The 23,477-nt window shown below is 46.0% G+C and overlaps 1 protein-coding gene across 2 annotated transcripts in view; it reads right to left on the bottom strand.

The window, feature by feature from the left end:
* Nucleotides 1-784: 784 nt before the first annotated feature.
* IL1R2 (interleukin 1 receptor type 2) overlaps nucleotides 785-23,477 on the bottom strand; it is a 39,081-nt gene continuing 16,388 nt past the window's right edge. For both annotated transcript variants that reach the window (XM_027554751.1, XM_027554750.1), the window contains exons 2-9: nucleotides 20,346-20,473; nucleotides 19,148-19,406; nucleotides 16,992-17,172; nucleotides 13,371-13,542; nucleotides 10,377-10,439; nucleotides 6,589-6,724; nucleotides 4,902-5,044; nucleotides 785-1,529 (exon numbers count right to left, since the gene is read on the bottom strand). In XM_027554751.1, coding sequence (XP_027410552.1) covers nucleotides 1,348-1,529; nucleotides 4,902-5,044; nucleotides 6,589-6,724; nucleotides 10,377-10,439; nucleotides 13,371-13,542; nucleotides 16,992-17,172; nucleotides 19,148-19,406; nucleotides 20,346-20,412 — 1,203 coding nt within the window. In that variant the 5' untranslated portion in view covers nucleotides 20,413-20,473 and the 3' untranslated portion in view covers nucleotides 785-1,347. The remainder of the gene's footprint in view (nucleotides 1,530-4,901; nucleotides 5,045-6,588; nucleotides 6,725-10,376; nucleotides 10,440-13,370; nucleotides 13,543-16,991; nucleotides 17,173-19,147; nucleotides 19,407-20,345; nucleotides 20,474-23,477) is intronic.

The following is a 23,477-nucleotide window of genomic DNA, read 5'->3' as shown; positions in this document are numbered from 1 at the left end:
TGGAAACAGTGTCAGACTTTATTTTGGGGGGCTCCAAAATCACTGCAGATGGTGATTGCAGCCATGAAATTAAAAGACGCTTACTCCTTGGAAGGAAAGTTATGTCCAACCTAGATAGCATATTCAAAAGCAGAGACATTACTTTGCCAACAAAAGTCCATCTAGTCAAGGCTATTGTTTTTCCTGTGGTCATATGTGGATGTGAGAATTGGACTGTGAAGAAAGCTGAGCGCCGAAGAATTGATGCTTTTGAACTGTGGTGTTGGAGAAGACTCTTGAGAGTCCCTTGGACTGCAAGGAGATCCAACCAGTCCATTCTAAAGGAGATCGGTCCTGGGTGTTCTTTGGAAGGACTGATGCTAAAGCTGAAAGTCCAATACTTTGGCCACCTCATGCAAAGAGTTGACTCATTGGAAAAGTCTCTGCTGCTGGGAGGGATTGGGGTCAGGAGGAGAAGGGGACGACAGAGGATGAGTGGCTGGATCGCATCACCGACTCAATAGACGTGAGTCTGAGTGAAGTCTGGGAGTTGGTGATGGACAGGGAGGCCTGGCGTGCTGGGATTCATGGGGTTGCAAAGAGTTGAACACGACTGAGCTACTGAACTGAACTGAACTATAAGGGCCTTTGGGAAGATCACATTTGAACAAAGACTTGAATAGGTAAAGGAGTGAGTCATGCCAATTTTTCTGCAATTTGATTTTTAAATTTAACTCATTAAGTTAGCAGGAATTTATTTTTGGTATATTATATAAAAGAGGCTGTGATTTTTTTCCCCACAATGTGTATAAACCATCTCAACACTCTTCCTCTTTATTTTCAGAAGTTTAATTATGAAAGCTGAATCCATTTCTCCATTTACTGGTACGTTACGTATTTTTCAGACCATCTATTTGAAATTACCATTTTCTGGACCATCCTTTTAAAAAGCATTTACCAGTTCTTGAGGATTCTTCCTCTTTAGTATTTCTAAATCATCCTTTCCAGTTTCGAGATAAAATCCCACCCTTCCAAAAGGAAAACCACGCCCTCACTATTTTTGTATCTAGAACATCTGCCATAGAACATAGTCGACATAGAACTTTTAACACACTGTTATGAAATGAATAAATGAATTTCAAAACTCATTTTGATGTTTTCAACTCTTATTCAAAGAGCGCCTCACACCCACCCACACGCACCCTGGTTCCCGTGATCTGGTTTCACAGTAAACATTACGTGGACATTTCAGTCTTTCACTACAAACCCACTATACACACAGTAGCTTTGGTAAATAACTGAGGAAAAGAACAGCATCCTTCACAAAGCTGAGCCGCTCCCGTTGGAAAGGACATGGTTTGATTTGAACTATTTTATTTCCTTTATTTTACTCGGATAGGATTGCGAATCTGGATGGCCAGTCTTTAACTCCATCAAACCATAGGCTTTTCCAGTTCTGCGTTTATACCGTCTGTGCATCCATATGCCCCCCAGAACCAAGACGATGAGGGACAGCGGGGCAAGCATGATCTCCCAGGAGAACGTGGCAGCTGTAGGAAGAACAGAGACACATGAGCTGTGAACAAGCTCCTGTGGCCAAATGGGACACTGCCGTGCACTCTACAGAGAAGGACGCCCGGATCAAGAGTACTGAGAATGATATTGACGGCATTATGGAAACAAGGAAGGTAAACAGGAATTTCCTGGCAATCCAGTGGTTCACTAGAAAAGCCCCAGAAGCTGGGCAAGACTGAAGGCAAAAGGAGAAGGGGATGGCAGACGATGAGTTGGTTGGATGGCATCACCGACTCAATGGACATGAGTTTGAGCAAACTCTGGGAGACGGTGAGGACAGGGAAGCCTGGCGTACTGCAGTCCGTGAGGTCACAAAGAGTCAGACATAGTGACTGAACAACCAGTTCAGTCCAACTCCAAGCTTCCAGTGTAGGGGGCATGGGTTTGATCGCTGGTTGGGGAAGATCCCATGTGCCCCACAGTGGGTAAAAAAATAAATAACAACAACAACAAAGTCAGGTAGAACAAATATCCAGCAGAGAGAAGCAGTGTGGATTTCGGCGGGGGTGGGGCATGTGTCAAGGTCTAATTTTGTTCCACCTGCTGGACTGTATGCAGTAAGGGGTCTATCGAGGTCTTTGCTGGCTAACTGTGATGTGACCAGGGTATAATATGTCCTTTTCCAGGGAGCCTGGGTGTCAGGAAGAGTCAGTAAAGTAACAAAGGAAAAGAAAAATCTGGGATAAAGGAGCTTTAGGTGTCAAGATTATTGCCTGGATCCAGCTGTTTTTAATTCTGTTCCTTTGCAGCTCTGTGTTATGAAAATATAGGAAGCAAGTGTTGATTAAAAGTTAACAAGTGCTGCAGGAGAGGGATAAATTGGGAGGTTGGAATTGGCATATACACACTATATAGAATAGATTACTAACAAGGACGTGCTGTATGGCACAGGGAACTCTCCCCAATACTCTGCAATAACCCATACGGGAAAAGAATCCAGAAAAGAATAGATACGTGTGTATGTATAACTGAATCACTGAGCTGTACACCTGAAAATAATACAACACCATAAACCACCTATACTCCAAAATATAATAAAAATTAAATTTTAGAAAGTTAACAAGTATATTTTAACACTTTAAAATGGTGACTTGTGGTATGTGAATAATATCTCAATAAAATAAATATAAAAGCACAAAAAAGAGTAAAGATGGAATTAGAGAAGGTGTAGTTCAGATGTAGAGAACAAATGTATGGATACCAAGAGGGAACAGTAGAGGTGGGGGATGAACTGGGAAGTTGGGATTGACATATATACACGATTGACACTGTATAAAACATGATTAATGAGAATCTACTGTATAGCACAGGAAACTCTACTCAGTGCTCTGTGGTGACCTAAAAGGGAAGAAAATCCAAAAAAGGAGGAGATAAATGTAAACATATAGCTGATTCACTTTGCTGTACAGCAGAAATTAATACATGGTAAAGCAACTATGCTCCAATAAAAATTGATGAAAAGGTTAATAAGTATATTACTTGTTAGATTCACAAAAGAGGCTCTGATTATTGATCACACATGGATGAGGAGGCCAGAATTCTACATTTCTGAGATACTATTTATCCTACTCTGCCGATTTTCGGGAAAAAACACATTCTCAGGCAATTTCTCCAGATGATTCTTGCATCTTAAAATTCCACAAACCGAGTGAAGCTTTCGTTTTTGGAGCCACTATTGGGAGGCACCTCTGAGCCCTGGTGGAAGCTTTCAGCTGTGAGCTCTGTGGTCAGTCAGGCTTTGGCCTCCCCCTGAAAGAATTTCACTGGGTAGGTCTGGGGGTGAACCCAGGATTCTGCATTGTCAACCAGTGGCTCAAGCAGGGCATGCTGGTGTGTACAGAGAATGGTTGCAGAGAAGTTACACTGTGTGGTCATTCCTGCCCTAAGGCTTATCCAGATCCTCAACTGTCCATTAAAAGCTTTCCTGATGTTTCAAGTTAAGGAATTCAGTGCTTTTCTCTGTATGGGAAGATGCAAGAGTCTGGGCTAACTAAAACCATCCTTTCCTATACATCTCAGCTTTCTGGGGCCAGTATCTGGTGGTTTTTCACATCCTCCCCCCACCCACCCCCAGCTCCTCCATGGTCACTGTAGGAAGTGGGTGCAGCCTGGTGGGGGCCTGGATCATAGGTATTGTTCTTTCTGGGTGCCCTCCAGAAATAACTCTCAACTTAAAAAAAACTTGTCCGCAGCTGCCTCCTCTGCAAACACCCAAATGTAGGGGGGCTTGTGTTTACTGATTGTGATGAAGTCAGGGTAAGGTCCCCAGTGGGAATCACTTTGTCTCTTCCCTTCTTGTCCTTCGAGCAGCTGACAGACTACATCACTTACACCTCCCTTTTCTGCTCAGCACTCAAACACTGAGAAGAAATCGATCTTTCAAAGTGATTTTTTTTAATTTTGAAAGTTGCTCAGTTGTGTCCGACTCTTTGCAACCCCATGGACTATAACAGTCCATGGAATTCTCCAGGCCAGAATACTGGAGTGGGTAGCCTTTCCCTTCTCCAGGGGATCTTCCCAACCCAGGGATCAAACCCAGGTCTCCCACATTCCAGGAGGATTCTTTACCAGCTGAGCCACGTCAAAAGGATAAATCAGGTTTTTCTTTCCTCCTTGTTTCAATGTTCTTCCATGAGCAGTGAGTTGATCTAGCTACAGTCTTGCACTTTATTTCCTAATGTTGTTGTTTAGTCACTCAGTTTTGTCCAATTCCTTGTGACCCCATGGACTATAGCCCGCCAGGCTCCTCTGTCCATGGGATTTTCCAGGCAAGAATAGTGGAGTGGGTTGCCATTCCCTTCTCCAGGGGATCTGCCCAACCCAGGGATCAAACCCCTTTCTCCTGCATCACAGGCAGATTCTTTACCACTAAGCAACCAGAGAGGCCCTATTTCCTGGTGACTGATGGCTTTAACCCTAAACCCACTTGAGCTCTGGGTACCTCCCAATCCCCAGTCCTGGGAGGATGAAGTTTCTCAACCTCAGGATGAAAAACCTCCTACCCGCCTCGAGGGGTCAGGGAAGCACACTGGCCCTGCTGATCCGGCAGAACCACAGGAAACACAGGGTTTGGTTTTGTTTTTTAACCTATCACAGAACCATTTTGTCTTTTTTCCAAAAAATCAGCTTCCTCTTTAAATTTTCCTTTGAGTATAATCTCCCAAAGCCAGCCTCCACCCTACCAAAAACATTCACAAATACGGAGAGATGTGTTTTCTGAGCTCCACTAACAGAAAACTCACAGATTCACCTAAGTAACCACCTGATGAACCAGGACCTTTGTTTCACATCCACAGAGCACCCAACACTTGTCTTTCCCTTTCATGACCCGCCCCCGAAATCCATACCTTCTTTGACCGTGGTACGAAGCGTCTGGGAACTCATCGTATTACGGACAACACACTTAAAATCCGTGTGCAAATCCTCTCTTCTGACAGGATCAAAAATCAGTGGCACTTCAATGTAGTTCTCATTGTTTTCTGAGTATGCCCTGAGTGAGAAAACAGTGCAACATCCGCTGTCAAAGGCCGGCTTGTCTTCTCAATGCAGACACCTACACATCCTCAGAGCTCCGCTGGACTTAAACTGACGGCACGATTTACCAAGTTAGGGCGACTTGCCATTACAGTTGTTATTTACTTGGGAGATTTTCTAAGCCTATTCCTGAAGATAAGAGTAACTCTCAAGATGCTGGTAGCTGTGATAGGATGCTTGTGACAATGCGAACTTACAGAAGCCAGCTTCTTTGGATAAACAGGTAGGGGGGCTCACTTTTTAAGGCTCTTGATGAACAATGAACCATTGGTGGGAACAGAAATGTCTAGTCTGGGGAAATTGGACTGCATGACCAGCCAATCATTTGCATATTGAAGGGAGGGAGGGAGTTTCCAGGAATCCATCCTCCTCTGCGTCTGTTCTCATCACCATTCACTGCCAGCTCTCTGGAAGTTCAAGTTCAGAACCAAGGGCAGCAGACGTGGGGGAGGGCTCTAGTCAACATCACTGCCATTTGTAATGTTACAGGAATCCAAAGATGCCTCACATTATTTATTAGTACAAATAAAAATATCATGGCTGTGGGTCCACTAGGACTATTTTCTTTTTTCATCTATGGGGGAAAAAATAGGCTCCTTTAAGTAAATGGATAGTATGAGCAAGCTGGCACGTGGCATGTGAGTCCTGCCCAAACTTCTTGCAATGAGGATCCACAAGCAAAAGGTCCTGCTAACCACACCTAATTTCTATCCACTAAACTGCATCTAGAAAGGTCATGTTGGATAGATCTTTCCAAAAAGACAAGAATTTGGCAGGCAAAAATTCAGGCAAATTCAGAGTACTGACACTACAATTTAAAAATCCTTTATAAAAAATAAATAAAATTTAAAAATAAATTAAAATCCTTTATAATTTGGAATATGGAAGGGTCTGCCTTCCTCACACAAAAAAATGGTTCCCATTTACAAGGCGTGACTGTTCTGCGTTCAGAGGGAGAAAACGTTTTCCAGAGAAGGCTTATGAGAACAGAGTTCTCGCTTTCTTTCATAGCATCCTTCCTTAGAGACTGTGGTAGCTCACGGTTTCCTGAGAAATAGGCGGGGCTCAGATCCAGCTGCTACATCTCAGGGTCTCTTTAAGGGCTATGAAAATGTTGGACTCCTAAGTTGCAAAGTCAGGAATGGACACATGTTAGCTCAAAGTATTTGTTTGAAAACTGCAACACTCGAGAGAAAAAGATTTAATTAAACAACTAGAAGAGGCAACACCAACCAAGTATTAGGCTGCTACTCAACTCATAGCATTACAAGCCTTGATTCTCAAGAGTAGTTCGTGATTCTTAGCAAAGCTCAATGTCAAACATGCTAAAGATCCAACAGATTAGAATAAAAATATATATATAGGTTTGTCCTGTGGTGTGTGTGTGTACGTCATATAGGATGGGTTGGCTAGGACACCGTCTGTACAAGGAAGTGACGTCTGCGGAGGGTCACAAACAGCTGTGCCCAGGGGACAAGGAAGATCCGCCCCATCACTTACTGGCGCTCGCCCTCGGTCACGCGGCCCCCGTGGTAGGCATCCTCTATGAAGGTGTTGTTGGCTGTCCACCACAGCAGAGTGGTTGTGTGTATGCCGGCTCCCAGAAACACCTTACATGGGATTGTCAGCCTGGACCCTGTGACAGCAAGACAGCGCATCAGACGTCAGAACCCAGCTGGTGGACAGGGGTCACGTGTCATGCGGAGTGAATAAGTCAGACAGAGAAGGAGAAATATTATATGACATCCCTTATATGTGGATGAGCAGTGGGCCTTTCACTTCTTCTCAGACACCCTCAACACACTATTATTTTTTCTTAGAAGGAATGTTAGTTCCCTTAAGCTTTCACCTTGAGCGTCAGTATTTACTAAGCATCTCCAGCTCCTTCCTCGTGGCAGATGGAAAGCCAGAAGCAAACAGCTTCCCAAGGCCACTGGGCTCCTACAGAGCATTCTGAAGTCCCAGGCCACCTTCCTCCACAGTTCATTCTCGCTGCCTCCAAAAATCCGGGTGTGTGTGTGCATTCTCTTTGCCCACTGCTGGTCCCGGCTCTCCTGTTTGCCCAGGGCGCTCTCCACCCAGGTCGTGCTCATCTGGGATTAACCCCTTCAAAGGTCACTGTGTTCTACATGCATGGTCCAAGAGGATGCACGCACCTCAGTGTTCACTGCAGCACCATTTACAACAGCCAGGACATGGAAGCAACCTAACTGTCCACAGAGGAATGGATAAAGAAGATGTGGTATATATATACAAGGGAATATTGTGTGTGTGTGAGTCGCTCAGTCGTGTCTGACTCTTTGCGACCCTACGGACTGTTCATGGGACTCTCTAGGCAAGAATCCTAGAGTGGGTTTCCATTCCCTTCTCCAGGTTAATCTTCCTGACCCAGGGATTGAATCTGCATTGCAGGCAGATTCTTTACCATCCGAGCCACCAGGGAAGCCCAAAGATGTGGCACATATATACAATGGACTATCACTAAGCCATAGAAAAGAACAAAATAACGCCATTTGCAGCAACATGGATAGACGTGGAGATTGTCATGCGGAGTGAAGTGAGTCAGACAGAGAAGGAGGAATATTACATGACATCCCTTATATGTGGAGTGTAAAAAGAAATTATACAAATGAACTTACAAAACACAAACAGGCTCACAGACTTAGAGACTGAACTTACGGTTGCCTGCAAGGAAGAAGCAGGGGAAGGGACAGTTAAGGAGTTTGGGATGAACAAGTACACACTGCGATATTTAAAATGGATCAAACAAGGACCTACTGCACAGCACAGGGAACTCTGCTCAATGTCATGTGGCAGCCTGGGGGGGAGGGGAGTTTGGGGGAGAATGGACACATGTATGTGTGTGGCTGAGTCCCTTTGCTGTTCACCTGAAACCATCACAACATTGTTAATTGACTATACCCCAATACAAAATCAAAACTTCTTTCAAAAGAAAAAGCCACTACGTTTTACATGAAGGGTGCCTTCTACAGTTGTGCGATGTGATGGTCCTGAGTCCCTTGCCTCAATCACTCTAAGTTTTTTTTTTTAGTCACCAAAGTGGGGAACAAAAGAAGAAATCCTTCCCATGCGTATCGTCCTCAAGTGATGGGCCTCCTTGGGGCATGGCCTTTAGCCCCCCTGGCCCCACTTCAGGCTCAGAAAGCCTGCTTTTGTTCTTCCTGCACACCCCTCTGACCTTAAAAGATTTCTCAGGCAGCAGCAGCCCATTCAATCTGGCCACAGGTGACTCTGCCAGGCATATCCATGCGTGCAAAGCAACGGGGTGGGAGGTAAAGTTTTGTGGGCTGGGGAACATGGAGGAGCCAGCGTCAGCGCTGACCTGGGTCCCCACATCCCCAGGCTTCCAGAAAGCTCTTCTGAGACCCAAGATAGCTGAGGCTTCCAGAGCTGCAACTCAGGTGTCAGGCCACAACCCCAGCATCTGCAAGAGCCCCCCTAGGCTCCATGGTCACCAATTAAAGTTTAAAATATAAATGCTAATTGCTCAGTTGTGTCCGACTCTGCAACCCCACAGACTGTAGCCCACCAGGCTCTTCCATGCCTGGGCTTCTCCAGGCAAGAACACTGAAGAATACTGTTTGAACCACCAGGGAAGCCTCAAGAATACTGGAGTGGGTAGTCATTCCCTTCTCCAGGGCATCTTCCCAATCCAGGGATCAAACCCAGGTCTCCTGCATTGCAGGCAAATTCTTTACCATCTGAGCCACCAGGAAAGCCCTTAAAATATAAGCCTAAGACCAAACAGAAGAGATAGGTAGGTAGCTAGATAGATGAATGGATGGATGGATGGATGGATAGATAAATGATTGATGGATCAATAGACATGTGATTGATAGATGGATAGATAGACAGAACTCTGCAGCCAGGGTTTAATAAATGAGCATAAGACCTAAAAAACGATTATATAAAAACAAACACACACAAAAGGTGCAGGCCTCACAGACACACAGGCCTGAGTCTGAACCCCAGTCAGACTCAACTGAGACTTTTTGACAGACGCTGAGCCAATGACCCCCACCACCCTCACCCCAGGCATCTTTTCTTCTGGAAAATGGGAGAAATAAGACCATCCCACAGGGTTGATGTTGGCATTGAAAGACATCTTATTAGACTTCACAGTGTTTGATAAGAAAGTGTGTGCTGCTGTTTATAATAGCCAGGATATGGAAGCAACCTAGATGCCCATCAGCAGATGAATGGATAAGAAAGCTGTGGTACATATACACAATGGAGTATTACTCAGCCATTAAAAAGAATACATCTGAATCAGTTCTAATGAGATGGATGAAACTGGAACCTATTATACAGAGTGAAGTAAGCCAGAAAGAAAAACACCAATACAGTATTCCAACGCATATATATGGAATTTAGAAAGATGGTAACAATAACCCTGTGTACGAGACAGCAAAAGAGACACCGATGTATAGATCAGTCTTATGGACTCTGTGGGAGAGGGAGAGGGTGGGGAGATTTGGGAGAATAGCAGTGAAACATGTATAATATCATGTATGAAATGAGTCGCCAGTCCAGGTTCGATGCACGATACTGGATGCTTGGGGCTGGTGCACTGGGATGACCCAGAGGGAGGGTATGGGGAGGGAGGAGGGAGGAGGGTTCAGGATGGGGAACACAGGTATACCTGTGGCGGATTCATTTCGATATTTGGCAAAACTAATACAATATTGTAAAGTTTAAAAATAAAATTAAATTAAAAAAAAAAAAGAAAGTGTGTGCTGGCCGGAACAGTGAAAGGGTGAAAAACGTAAACCTCTGACAAGCATTACCTCCCTTGACCCACTGACCTGATAGGAAGCGACAAGAAACTGTCTCCAGGGAGCCAGCAGGGCAGTCTGAGCCTTGGGTGTAATGCTAGCATTAGCCACATGTTGGTGAAGTGAATTATTAATATTTTAAATACACCTCAGTTGCTGCCTGGGACATCATGCCATCAATTATTTCTTTCGTGTAGTTAACAATGGCCAATAAATGTTCTGATTTTTTACACTGAGTGTTTTTGTTGGTAGAGTTTTCAAGAAGTTAAATATGCATGCTTCTCAACAATGCCATTTCTATGAACATTTGACAAAGAGAAATGTTCCCTCACACTTGTTAATTCGCGCTGGGGTAACAACATTGTTATTTCTTGCAGGGAGGGTCTCCACCCGAGACATGCATCCCCTAGGGCAGGCACAGTGGGTGACACGGGGGTCCCGGGGCCCCAGGTTTGAGATTGCAGGCACCCCCATGGGTCACATGGTCCTTACCCAGTGAGGCTGAGATGGTCTGGTGGGGAGAGATGATCACAGGAATAGTCTCCTCGTCTTTTTCTGAGAAAGACAGGAGGAAAGGAGATTCAATGAGGAAGCACTTCATTGCGAGCTGAGGGTCAGGGTCTATTGTTTAGCTAATTAGCTAAATTCTCTTTTGCAGCAGAGCCAGACATTGTGAGTCTCGGCTTTTGTCTGGCAAAGGAAACCGGCTAGCCACAAAATTGAGGCTCTTTGGCCAACGCTTTTCCCAGAAGAGAGATTACTGGAAGAAGCCGCAGTTATACACACATTCCTCTCGCAGATGTTCTATGCTCTGCGATAACAATTAACCATTCCACTCCCCAGCTTCCTGAATGAACCCTTAACAGGAATGTTCTCGATGTCCACGGGACGGGTGTTACTTCAAAGGCTCCTCACCCTAAAGTAGCCCCCTCCACACCTGCCACTAGAGTCCTGGAGTCACTTCTGAAAAATAAAAAAGGCACAGGACATCCAGAACCACCTGTTCGTGATGCTAACCCCACGTGTGTGGGTGGCTTTGTGCGACTCTATAGACTGTAGCCCACCAGGTTCTTCTGTCCATGGAATTTTCCAGGCAAGAATACATGCCCTCCTCCAGGGGCTCTTCCTGACCCTGGGATCCGACCTGAGACTCCTGCATTGGCAGCTGGGTGCCGCTGGGAATGGCCACCTGGGAAGTCTGTTAACCCCACACTGAGAGAGAAACGGGGTAGCCCAGCTTGGCCACCTGCTTGTAATTGAGGAAATCGACTCTTTGTGGAGGAATCAGAGCCCAGCTCCCCAAGAGGCAGTTCTCCCTGCAGCTTGAAGAAACTGGGCATCTAAACTGGGGCAGAAAGGACAGCGAAGGGTGGATGAAGGGCTGCCCATGTCCACCACGGCTCTATCCTCGCGTCTTCCACTAAAGAGCATCTGAAACCCTAGTGGGATAAGCTTTAGGCAGCATCCCCGGCGAGCCCAGAGAGCAGCCGGCTTCTCCATTGTGACCGAGATCACGACCAGGAGCCTGCGCCTCCCTCCAAGATCACAGGGCTGCTTCAGGGAGGCAGATAGGGGAGAAAGATGCCCCAAGGACGAGATACATCCGTGGGTCGAAACTCCAGGGCATGTCAGGATCACCTGGGAGCTTATTAAACATGGGTTGCTCATTGTTTCTTATTCAGTACGTCTGGGAGGAGGCCTGAGAGTCTGCGTGTCTAATGAGTACCCAAGTGATGCCGCAGCTGGCGGAGGACCACCCTAGAAAACGGCTGAGACATAGTGTGGTCGAGACACAGGATAATAGGTAGGTTGGCGCCCCCTCGTGTTCCTGTGCTGTATCACATGAACAGGATAACGGTGGAGGGGGGTGGGATTCTAGGGGATCCCCTCTGCGGGGGAGCAAGGGGCTGATGCGATTGAATCCTCACCAGACACAGAGATTTCCATTCATGGAAGACTCGATTTCCCCTGTAATAAGACTGGATCTCTGTATTCTCTGGGAGAAGAAAATCTTTTCCCTTCGTAGACTAATTATATGCCTGAACAGTCCGTGTGTGTGTGTGTGTGTGTGTGTGTGTGTGTGTGTGTGTGTCTGCTCACTTGCTCAGTCATGCCCACCTCTTTGCAACCCCATGGACTGTAGACCGCCAGGCTCCTCTGTCCATGGGATTCTCCAGGCAAGAACACTGTAGTGAGTTGCCCATCCCTCCTCCAAGGGATCTTCCCGACCCAGGGATCGAACCCTCATCACGTATATCTCCTGCATTGGCAGGCGGATTCTTTACCACTAGTGCCACCTGGGAAGCCCTGAAAAGACCCCGACTGTGTAGTTATTCAGCGTATAAAATTAAGAGAAGCATCACACTGTCCAGAGCAGGGGCCAGGACTTCACCGCTCGTGTGCCTCTGCACCAAGCTTGATGCCCAGCACGTAGGAGGCGTGGAAGAAACAGTGAACAAACTTGACTTGCTACTTGGTGCTGTTCACACATTATTTTCAGGTAGAACTCATGTAAACCAATGCGCACCCTTGCTATTTCAAACCCTGGTTTCAAGAGCCACGAGACACTCTTGTGTGTTAGTCGCTTAGTTTTCTCAGTCGTGCCCGACTCTTTGCGATACCCTGGGCTGTAGCCCACCAGGCTCCTCTGTCCATGGAATTCTCCAGGCAAGAATACTGGAGTGGCTTGTCGTTTCCAAATCCAGGGGATTTCCACAACCCAGGGATTGAACCTGGGTCTCCTGCACTGCAGGAAGATTGTTTACCGTCTGAGCCTTCAGGCTAGACATGCTTGGGGAAGATCAAAAAAGAGAGATTTTTTTCACCAGCTATACCAGTGTATAGACTTCTCATTGAAAACTCCAAAAAATCCTAGTATCCTAGAATTAGGAGAAGGAAATGTCAACCCACTCCAGTATTCTTGCTTGGGAAATCCCATGGACAGAGGAGCCTGGTGGGCTACAGTTCATGGGGTCACGAAGAGTCGGACACGACCCACCAAGTGATCATGCATGCACATCCTAGAATTAGACACAAAGTTGTGGCAACTGGGTTCTGATGACTGGCCCTTGAGGTGCAAGCCTTCCAAACCGACCTTGCAGAGGGACCTTCCAAGTGAACTCCTGTTTGGCTCCCTCTAGTGGTGTATATTTTAACTTCAGACTTAGAACCCTGTCACCTACCCAGGGATTCACTGTTCATAACATCACCCAGCTTTCTATCCTTCCAAGTGTCTTTTAAGCCTGGTGCCAAGAGATTTGCCATATCTGTTTTCCTCTCATACCAAAGACACTCAAAGAATTCTACGTGAAACCAAACCAATTGAAATCAAAGCAATTTTCCCTCAATTACAAATATTTCTTTAAAAAAATCAATCAAGAAATAACAACCTGGGGGTAAAAAAGAGTTCTACGTGAGCCCTAATTTTTTCCTTCCATGCTTGTTGCTGAACCAGGGTACAGAGGTTTCTTGACGGCAAGTACTCACTCTTAACTCGGAGTTTGATATTCCTGGTGATGTTGTATTGCCTGCCTTTGTGGGCATACGTCATGGCACAGGTATAGTAGCCTGCGTCCTCCATGGACACATTGTTTACGAGTAAGCGAGTTCCCCTCACATTGAGAAACTTCTGGTTGTCTTGATCCAAAGGGACAGAATCCTTAAGGGAAAATGGTTTTCAAAGTTACACTGTATCCTTGTATATGTATGGCTGAATCTCTTCATTGTCTACCTAAAGCTATCACAATATTGTTCATCGGCTATATCCCAATGCAAAATTATAAGTTTTTTAATAAGTTAAACTATATTCTAACTGATATCTCAAAAGCTATGAACAGCATTGGTATTGAGCATCACTATTGAATTTGCAACCCAAGAATCACCTTGGTATTTACTTCGCAAATATTGTCCTTTGAGGCGTGGTTTTATCTGTATTTTGAGGAGAGGGAGTTTGTTAGCATATAAAATAAAATGGCTGGATTGAAAAGAATGAAATAATGCCATTTGCAGCAACATGGATGGGGCTAGAGATTGTCATACTGAGTGAAGTAAGTCAGAAAGAGGAGAAATATCATATGGCATTGCTTATATGGGGATTCTAAAAAGAAATGATACAAATGAACTTATTTACAAAAAAGAAATAGACTCACAGACCTAGAAAACAAACTTATAGGTGCTGGGGGGAATGATGGGGGGAAGGATAGTTAGGGAGTTTGGGATGGACATGTGCACACAGATATATTTTAAATGGATAACCAACAAGGACCTACTATTTAACACAAGGAACTGCTCAATGTCATGTGGCAGCCTGGATGGGAGAGGCGTTTAGGGGAGAGTGGATACACGTTATATATGGCTGAGTCCCTTTGCTGCCCACATGAAACTATCACAAGATTTTTGTGAACTGGCTATACCCCAATACAAAATAAAAAGTTTGTAATAAATGGCTGGGTCTGTTTAACCACAAGGTTTAAAGCACGTTTGCTTCAGCACAATGGGAAAAAAAGAAACTATCTTCTTTGAAAAAGTAGGCCATTAAAATATAGATATATTTATGACCTAACTGCTGCCTATAGGCCCTGGGAAACATCCAGAAAGGAGTGCTGTGATGTAGTCATGGTGAATGCCCCCCAAGAGTTGATGTTGCAGTAATCACATTAAGAATCATTTCTAGTTAAAGAGTCAGGAGAGATGGAGAAAATTTTGTAAGAGAAAACTGAGTGTGAGACATGAAGCCGCACTTTGGACAAAGGTACTGCAGAGCAGAGCAGGGGAAATACTTCACAAGCACAAAATGTTCTCAGGAACATCTCTTTCAAAACCATGACGATTGCAATCGTCAGATAGAACCCTGAGTCAGTTCACAGACTTATTCTGAATGAGAACATGGGCATAACTGGAAGAGTTTGTCAGCCACATGACTCATTAAGTCTAATTGAACAATATACTTAATTAAAAACAGATTTCATCATTCCCGACACATGTTATCAAATATGAACAAACCCAAACAGGGCTCAGATGGTAAAGAATCTGCCTGCAGTGTGGGAGACCGGTTTTGATCCCTGGGTCAGGAAGATTCCCTGGAGCAGGAACTGGCAGCCCACTCCAGTATTCTTGTCTGGAGAATTCCACGGGCAGAGGAGCCTGGCGGGCTACAGTCCATGGGGTCCCAAAGAGTTGGACACGACTGAGCGACTCACACACACACAGAGTGTGGGTTTCTGATTAGTGTACTTGAAATGTGGACAGTCTCTAGTGTGTTGATTAAGTTTAAAAAGTTAAAACAGGGCAGAGCCACATGGTTCTTCCAGGGTCTACAAGTCTCCAGGGTTCCCTGTGTGCCAGGGATGTGCGTGTTCTGGCCTCCACGATCAGAGGTCAGACTTCACCCTCTGCCAGCTGAGTGACCTTGGGCACAGTACTCGCATTTGTGTGTCTCCCTCTCCTAATCCATAAAATGGAGATGTTAACAGCCCCTACTGCACTGGGCTCATGTCGGGGACCTGAGAACAGACTTGGACACAGTCATGCTCAGCGACGGTCAGCACTCTTAGGACGGGAACCGACATCATTAAGAGCTACCAGGATGCCCCTGTCCACCCACATTTACACACCAAGCACTTCCCAGGGTGTTTCACACACTTGCTCCATGTCAACTCGAAACAGTCCCAGGTGGTGGGAGGGATGAACTGCCCTCTTGCAGAGAAAACAGGTTAAAGAAGGAAAAAAGCTGACCAAGGCTAGACAACAGGTCACTGAAGATGCAGGGTTTCCAATCCAGACTGGTCACCCCCAGAATCGGTGCTCTTTCCTCTATGGTAAAATCTCTCACTTGACCTTTTTATACTCATGAAACCAAGAGTTCCTCTATTGGGCGGACTAATTCATAAGAGCTGGCTACTTACTGGGTTCATTAAAAAGGTCGTTCAGGCTTTGCCATGCCACCCTATACAAAAAACTGAACAGACTTTTTGGCCAACTCAATATTTTCTCTGAAAATCACTTAAAAGTTTTCAATATTAACTTGACATACTCTGGCTATTTTGCAGTTAGAATGCTTGTCAATTGGTCAACCTATTTTTTTTACTGAAGTGTTCATTTCTATCCATTTTTAAACAAGTAACTGTACTTTTCAGTATCAACTAACAGTCTATATCAGGGGTCAGCAAACTTTTTCTGTAAAGAATCAGCAAGTAAATATTTTAGGCCACATATCTTCTGTCCAACTATTCAACTCAGTTGTCGCTGCCCCATAAAAACACAGAAACAAATGAGCACGTCTCAGTAAAACATTACTTACAGACACTGAGATTTGAGTTTTATATCATTTTCACAGGTCATGAAATAATAGTCTTCTTTTAATTTTTTAAACCATTTAAAAATGTGAAAACTATCCTTAACTGGATAGTTAACATCCAAAAATGAGTAGCAGCTAATATTTAAAATGGATAATAACAAGGACCTACTGTACAGCACAGGGAACTCTGCTCAATGTGATGTGGCGGCCTGGAGGGGAGGGGAGTCTGGGGGAGAATGGGTTCATGTGTATGTGTGGCTGAGCCCCTTTGCTGTCCACCTGAAACCATCACAACATCATTAATTAAATATACTCCAATACAAAATAAAAAGTTAAAAAACAAACAAAGGAGCGGCAGCTCACTGGCCCACGGCTGTCTTTTGCCCACCCCTGGTCTACCCAAGGGAGCTGACAATGGTATTTATCAAACAAGATAGGAAATCGTGTTTACATCAATATTTACTCCTTTAACCCAAAGGCTGACTTTCATGTGCTTTTACAAAAACTCTACTAACATGTATATAAAGTTGTTAAACAGTTCTTTCTAAATTTCTATAGACACAGCATAGAGTAAAAAGCTATTTTCTTCAGGTTTTATTTATTCTGCATTCATTTCACACTCTGTCTTTTCAAATAACTATCTGAGGATGCTTACTCAAGCTTATAAAGATGCATAGAATATACTAATCACGGTCCTTTTTAACAAAATAGAAATAGAGGAGTGAACATATTGCCTTCAGAATGGGTGTTTTATGTCTTTTCTATGGCTCTTCAAACATGTATTCATTAAATGGCAACTTTTAGAGACGTACCTTGTACCACTGAATCTCCACGTCAGTTCTGTTACCGATGAATTCGCTCAGATCAGGACAAACTAGTAGCCCAGAGGCTGACAAGGGTATAATTTGTGGATAGAAGATGAGAGGCACGGAGGCGTCTGTCTTCTCGAAAACCCTGAGCTCAACAGACATTTTGTCACAGTAAGAGGCATTTCTGATTGAAAAGAGGAGAAAAGAATACTAAATGGCAAGGCAGAATGAAAGTAAAACTAAATGAAATGAAGAATAACTACCCCAATCTCAGTGAATACTTCATTCTGTATTTTTCTCATTAGTATTGTAGTATTTCTGTCCCTAGTCCTTTCAAATCTTTGGGGGGCAAAAGAAGTACCGTGTCATAACTGTCATATAGGAATGGTGATGTATTCTGCTTGTTTCTCAAAGGACCCTTCACAAGACTGCTTTCAAGGCCATCGAGGCCACTAAGAAGAAATTCCAGTGTCTTAGTGGAGAAGGAAATGGCAACCCACTCCAGTATTCTTGCCTGGAGAATCCCAGGGACAGAGGAGCCCAGCAGGCTACAATCCATGGGTTGCCAAGAGTCAGACACGACTGAAGTGGCTTAGCACACGTACAAGAAACTCCAAGTCCTCTTCAAAGGGGTCTACACCCTCCCAGGTTCTGGGGGGTGCTTCAGCACAGCTCCAGCATGCTCCAAATCCCTAGCCCAGGAAACCTTATCCAGATGGAGAGGCTGTTTCTGAAGAGCCACTGTTTCCACAGAAAGAATATCCCCTTTACTTCTCTTGGAAATCATGTATCAACTGAAATCAAATATCAGGAAACTGTTACGATCTTTGGATAAGATCTGTGAAGTATTTTTTTCAATACTGCATGGGGGAAATGAGCTTGGTAAGTTTGTTTGGGTTTTTGGTTGGTCTAACAATAATCTCAATATCATCATTCTATCAAAACCTTAGAACTGGGGAAAAGGCAGAGGCAAAATGGTGGTATTAATGGAAACAGAGACTTGGAAGACTGCAGTTGACACATATACGCTATTGATGCTATGTGTAAAGTAGACAATTGATGGGAACACAGTGCATAGCACAGGAAGCATACTCAGTGCTCCGTGGTGACCTGAATGGGAAGAAGCCCAGAAGGGAGTGGATGCATGCATAAGCACAGCTGCTGCCCCTGCTGTGCAGCAGAGACCGATGCAACACCGCAAAGCAGCTGCGTGTGCTTAGTGACTCTGTCATGTCCAGCTCTTTGCGACCGTTTGAACTACAGTCTGCCAGGCCCCTCTGTCCGTGGGGTTTTTCAGTCAAGAATACTGGAGTGGGTTGCCATTTCCTCCTCCAGGGGATCTTCCCAACCCAGGAATCAAACCCGCGTCTCCTGTGTCCCCTGTACTGCAGGCAGACTCTTTACCCACCGCGCCATTGGAGAAGCCCTAAAGCAACTACACTCCAGTTAAAATTTAGAAACAAATAAAAATAAATTCAGCTGATATTAAAAAAAATTTTTTTTAAAGGTTAAAATGGTAAATGTTATATTATCCTTGTGTCGCCACAATTAAAGAGGAAAAAAGGCAACAGGACAATAAAGGGGGAACTAAGTCCCATGTCAGGAACTGCGGGTTCCAGCCTCAGCTCCACACCCACCACCTGGGAGAACTTTATGAGCCTGGCTCTCCCCGCCCCATAAGCATTTGGATTAATTGCTTCCTAAAGTCTCTCCCCCGTCTCCAATCCGACTCAGGGTTCTGCATGTATTCCTTAAGTCCTTGTGGATTCAGCAGTGAACGAAACAAACCACGCCCCTGCGCTCCGGAGCGTATGTTCTAACGGGGTGGACAAGTCCTTAAATACATCAAACCAGTACGTGTGTGTCAGATGGAGACAAAGGAGAGAGAGTGACAGGAATCCCGCTCTAGACAAAGTAGCCAGGGACATCCTCTTCCTAGAGCTGACACTTAGACAAAGACTTCAGTGAAGGGGAGAACGGGCACCGTGAGGACGTCTGGGGATAGGCTCCCGGCTAGGAGGCATTTCAGGAACAGTGAGGCAGACGGAAAGTAGGTTCCCACCTATGGGCCGGATGCGGAAGTCCAGGTTGTTATGGCAATGCCATGCAAGCATCCGTTGTGGAGGAGCCCCCTCCCCTCTTGTCCCCAAGGGGCTGACCTGACAGTGCAGATGTAGGTGCCCGAGTCTGCCTTGGAGGCTGGCACGATCCAGAGAGCTCCGTCTCGGACCCACACGCGCGACTCTTCTTCCCCTGGGACCGCCACGGCGGAGTCATTTCTACGCCAAGTCACGTTGACATGGGCGCTGGTAGACTCCCAGTGGAGAACTTGGGGGCACGTCAAGACCAAAGGCTCGCCTTCTACCTTGAACCTTGTTTTGGGGTGCCTGCCATGAAATCGGCAGCTTCCTGCGGCCACTGAAGGACAGAGAATCCACGGTCAGGTTTTGGGTCTCTCCAGGCGCACTACGTGCCCTGACGATGTGGGGCCCCACCAACAAATCTGAGAGCTCACAATGCTCTCAAAGCTCCCAGATAATGACATTAGGGCTGCTAACAAGGTCCATCTACATCTGGTGGGAAGAGTTAAATTAGGTTCACAAGATAAAAAAAAATTTTGGTCTTTTTAAGAATTTTTTTTTAATGTGGACCAGTTTTAAAGTCTTTACTGAGTTTGTTACAATACTGTCTCTGTTTTATGTTTTGGATTTTTGGCTGTGGGGCATGTGAGATCTTAGCTCCCTGACCAGGGACCAAACTCACAGACCTTGCATTGGAAGGCAAGCTCTTAACCTTACTGGGCCACCAGGGAAGTCTCAGGTTTGGCGTTATTTTTTATTTGATGACAGCTGGCCATTCAAAGTCGATCCTGATTGAGTTTAGCTTAGTTCCAACACATTGGATGGTAAAAATCCAAAGCCACCTTTTATCAAGGGCAAAAGCAGTCTCTTTGGTTTGTTCCTCTGGCAGGAGTGACTGACGCCCACAGCAAACTCATCCACCAGACGAGACCGGCAAGAGAAGACTGTGTCTCCTACCAAGGCATGGATGGCCACACCTTGCTTCTCGATAACAACAAAATCTCCCTAGATAAAAGCAACTCCTATCCCCAGGTGGCTCAGCGGTAAAGAATACGCCTGCCAATGCAGGAGACGTGGGTTTGATCCCTGGGTCAAGAAGATCCCCTGGAGAAGAAAATGGCAACCCACTCCAGTGTTCTTGCCTGGAGAACCCCATGGACGGAGGAGCCCGGCGGGTTACAGTCTATGGGGTCACCAAGAGTCAGCTTAGTGACTAAACAACACCATCCCCAGAGAAGCTGCAGGCAAGCCCTTCCAGCTGAGAGTCACTACTTACCCGAGTGCTCCTCAGACTGCACGGCGAAGGTGGACACACCCATTATCAATACGGACAAGAGGAACATGGCTCCCAGAAACTTCTGGAGGACACAGGAAGGGGAGGCTGCCAGTCCAGCACACCAGAGCCTAGCGGAGGAGACAGACGGAACGGTATCACCAGGAGCCACCACACCAGAAGAGTGGACCCGTAAGGGTGGTCCCGGGCTGGTCTCTGGAGCTTTTACCTGACAACAGAAATCTTGTAGCCTAGATTTTTTTTTTTAACAAGAAAACTCAAAAAATTTTAATCTGTTCTTCCTCTCTGGCAATTTTCACTTGAAATAGGAGTTTTGTACCCTAAGTCTCCTGAAATGTGCCTTAGCACTCCCAGCTCCTCGGCCCAAGAGGTTCGTTCCCCACCTAAGGCCACTGCTAATGTTTTGGCTCAAACACCACTCTTCACAAGGTCTTCCCCGACCTTCCCGCATAATTGCACCCCCTTCTGCCCCAACACTCCATCTTTCCTTTCCAGCTCTATTGCTCTCTTGACATTTATCATCAACCTTGTCTTTTCTCACCATCATGTAAGCTTCAGGTGCTCAGGATTCTAATTCATTTTGTTCAGAGCCATTTCCTAACTCCTGTCTGTTGAGTCAGGGATGAGTGAATGAATCACAAAGTCCAAAGGCCCTCATATTTAACTTGTCAGAGAACTTTTGCCACAGTCCTTATGGATTAACTCTTATTTTACACACAATTCTGACATAACCTGAGGAATTCTATATAATCTGTGGTCTAGAGCATCCCAGAGGAAAAAGCAAAATGAGGGCCAAAAACTGAATATTTTACACCAGTTCACGAAGCGTTCCTCCCCATCAACCTCCCCAAAGCTGGAGTATCAGGTGCCCCCTGTACTTCCCCCCAGGCCCCCCGCGCCTCCCCCGTGGGGCCCCCGCACCTGCCCCCTGGACCATCCACATCTCCCCTGGTCCGTCTCACTCTATCACAGGTGCCTCTTGTATCGCTAGCCACTGCCACAACCATACTGCTAACAAGCCAGCCCCAAACCAGTGCCATAGAACACCAGTCTTTCGTTCTCGCTCACAGGTCTGTGGGTGAGATGGAGGTTGGCCGACCTAGATTACGCTGGGTTAGGCTCAGCTCCGAGCTTCAGGTGGGACCCAAGTCAGCTCCATGGATGTCTCGCTCTCCTTGGACCAGTGACTTTCTGGGAGGTGATGTTCTCATGTGATGGCAACACATAAACAACGTGGGCAAAAGCACGCGAGGCCTTGCTTGCTCAGAACTAGCTCACTCTTGTTGGCCCACATTCCATTGGCCACAGCAAGACACGTGGCCAAACCTGCCATCCGTGGGGCAGGTAAATACCCCCACCTGTAGAGGGAGGAGTTTCCCCAGGAGGGAATGAAGTGGGCGCCATCAGGCCTTGGACCACACCTCTGGACCCCAGGGGTGGGGACAGATTTGAGGACAACTGTGTGAGCGGCTCAGTGTCCCACTCTTTGCGACCCTATGGGTTGTAGCCTGTCAGGCTCCTCTGTCCATGGTATTCTCCAGGCAAGAAAACTGGAGTGTGTAGCCATGCCTTCGCCCAGGGGATCTTCCCAACCCAGGGGAAGAGAGAACCCACATCTCCTGCATTGGCAGGCAGACTCTCTACCACTGAGCCACCTGGGAAGCCCATGAGGACACAGGCTCCATCTTATTCAGTTTTCACGGACTACGTGGTGCCCACTCCCAGAAAGTACCAGGGAATGCGCACACCTGAAAGTCAGCTCGGGAGCTGGGAGTGATGAATGAATCCAGACAGAAACACCATTGCCAGCATCCACCTTCATATTCTTGAAGGAGTTTGGCTTGTTCCCCATTCCTGGCACAGATATCATTCAGAATGGCTCATAGTAAACCCAGATGGCTCTCAGCTTGCCAGGGCAGTGTTGGCAGACAGAGGAAGTGACCCTTGAACTCTAGAAACCTCCCCCACCTCATCACTGGGCAACCACCAGAAGATGGGGGCTCAGAGCTGTGTCCCGAGCTCTCCTGCCGGTGACAAGTGGTGACATGGAGGACCTGAGACTTTCCCCTTAGCTGGGTGTCCACCCTGGGCTGTCTCACCATCAGCTCATCCTGCTTCTATTCCTGTAACTTTGCCTCCAACCCCACCCAAGGTTCACCAGGCCATTTACTTAGCATAAAGGTCACCCCAACATTGACCATGTTGCTTTATCCTCTTTGGACAGGGACTTCCCTGGTGGCTCAGACGGTAAGGAATCTGCCCACAATGTGGGAGACCCAGGTTCGATCCCCAGGTCAGGAAGGTCCCCTGGAGAAGGAAATGGCAACCCACTCCAGTATTCTTGCCTGGGAAATCCTGTGGAGAGAGGAGCCTGGCAGGCTACAGTCAAAGGGGTCACAAAGAGTCAGACACAACTGAGTGACTAACACACGCAGCTAATCACATCCTAGTTGTCCTGGTCCTAGCCAGATTCATGAGATCTCTAGCGAGGACTGAAAGAAATAGGAATTAAACACACGTACAATCAATACCAGTGTCATGTACGGATGTGAGAGCTGGACCATAAAGAAGGCTGAAGAATTGATACTTTTGAACTGTGGAGCTAGAGAAGACTCTTGAGAATCCCTTGGACAGCAAGGAGATCAAACCAGTCAATCCTAAAGGAAAGCAACCCTGAATATTCACTGGAAGAATTGATGCTGAAACCGAAGCTCCAATAGTTTGGCCACCTGATGTGAAGAGCCGACTCATTAGAAAAGACCCTGATGGTGGGAAAGATTGAGGGCATGAGGAGAAGGGGGTGACAGGATGAGATGGTTGGATGGCATCATTGATTCAATGGACATGAGTTTGAGCAAACTCTGGGAGATGGTGAAGGACAGGGGATCCTGGTGTGCTGCCGTCCATGGGGTTGCAAAGAGTCAGATACAGCTTAGTGACTGAACAACAACAATCAATACCACACACCTGAATAAATGAATGAAGTCAAAGATACTGACACAGAGACCAGGGGACCAGTGACGGCTGCTGTGCTAAATACTGAGTGTTGATTCTTTCGTTTTGCCCATGATGTGAGTATCGTTCCAAATCCGTGGATGATAGAGTAGAAGAGAT

Source organism: Bos indicus x Bos taurus, chromosome 11, assembly GCF_003369695.1.
Source record: "Bos indicus x Bos taurus breed Angus x Brahman F1 hybrid chromosome 11, Bos_hybrid_MaternalHap_v2.0, whole genome shotgun sequence".
Taxonomy (NCBI): Eukaryota; Metazoa; Chordata; class Mammalia; order Artiodactyla; family Bovidae; genus Bos; species Bos indicus x Bos taurus.
Note: the sequence above shows the minus strand (reverse complement) of the source record. Positions and strands in the feature narration are given on the sequence as shown.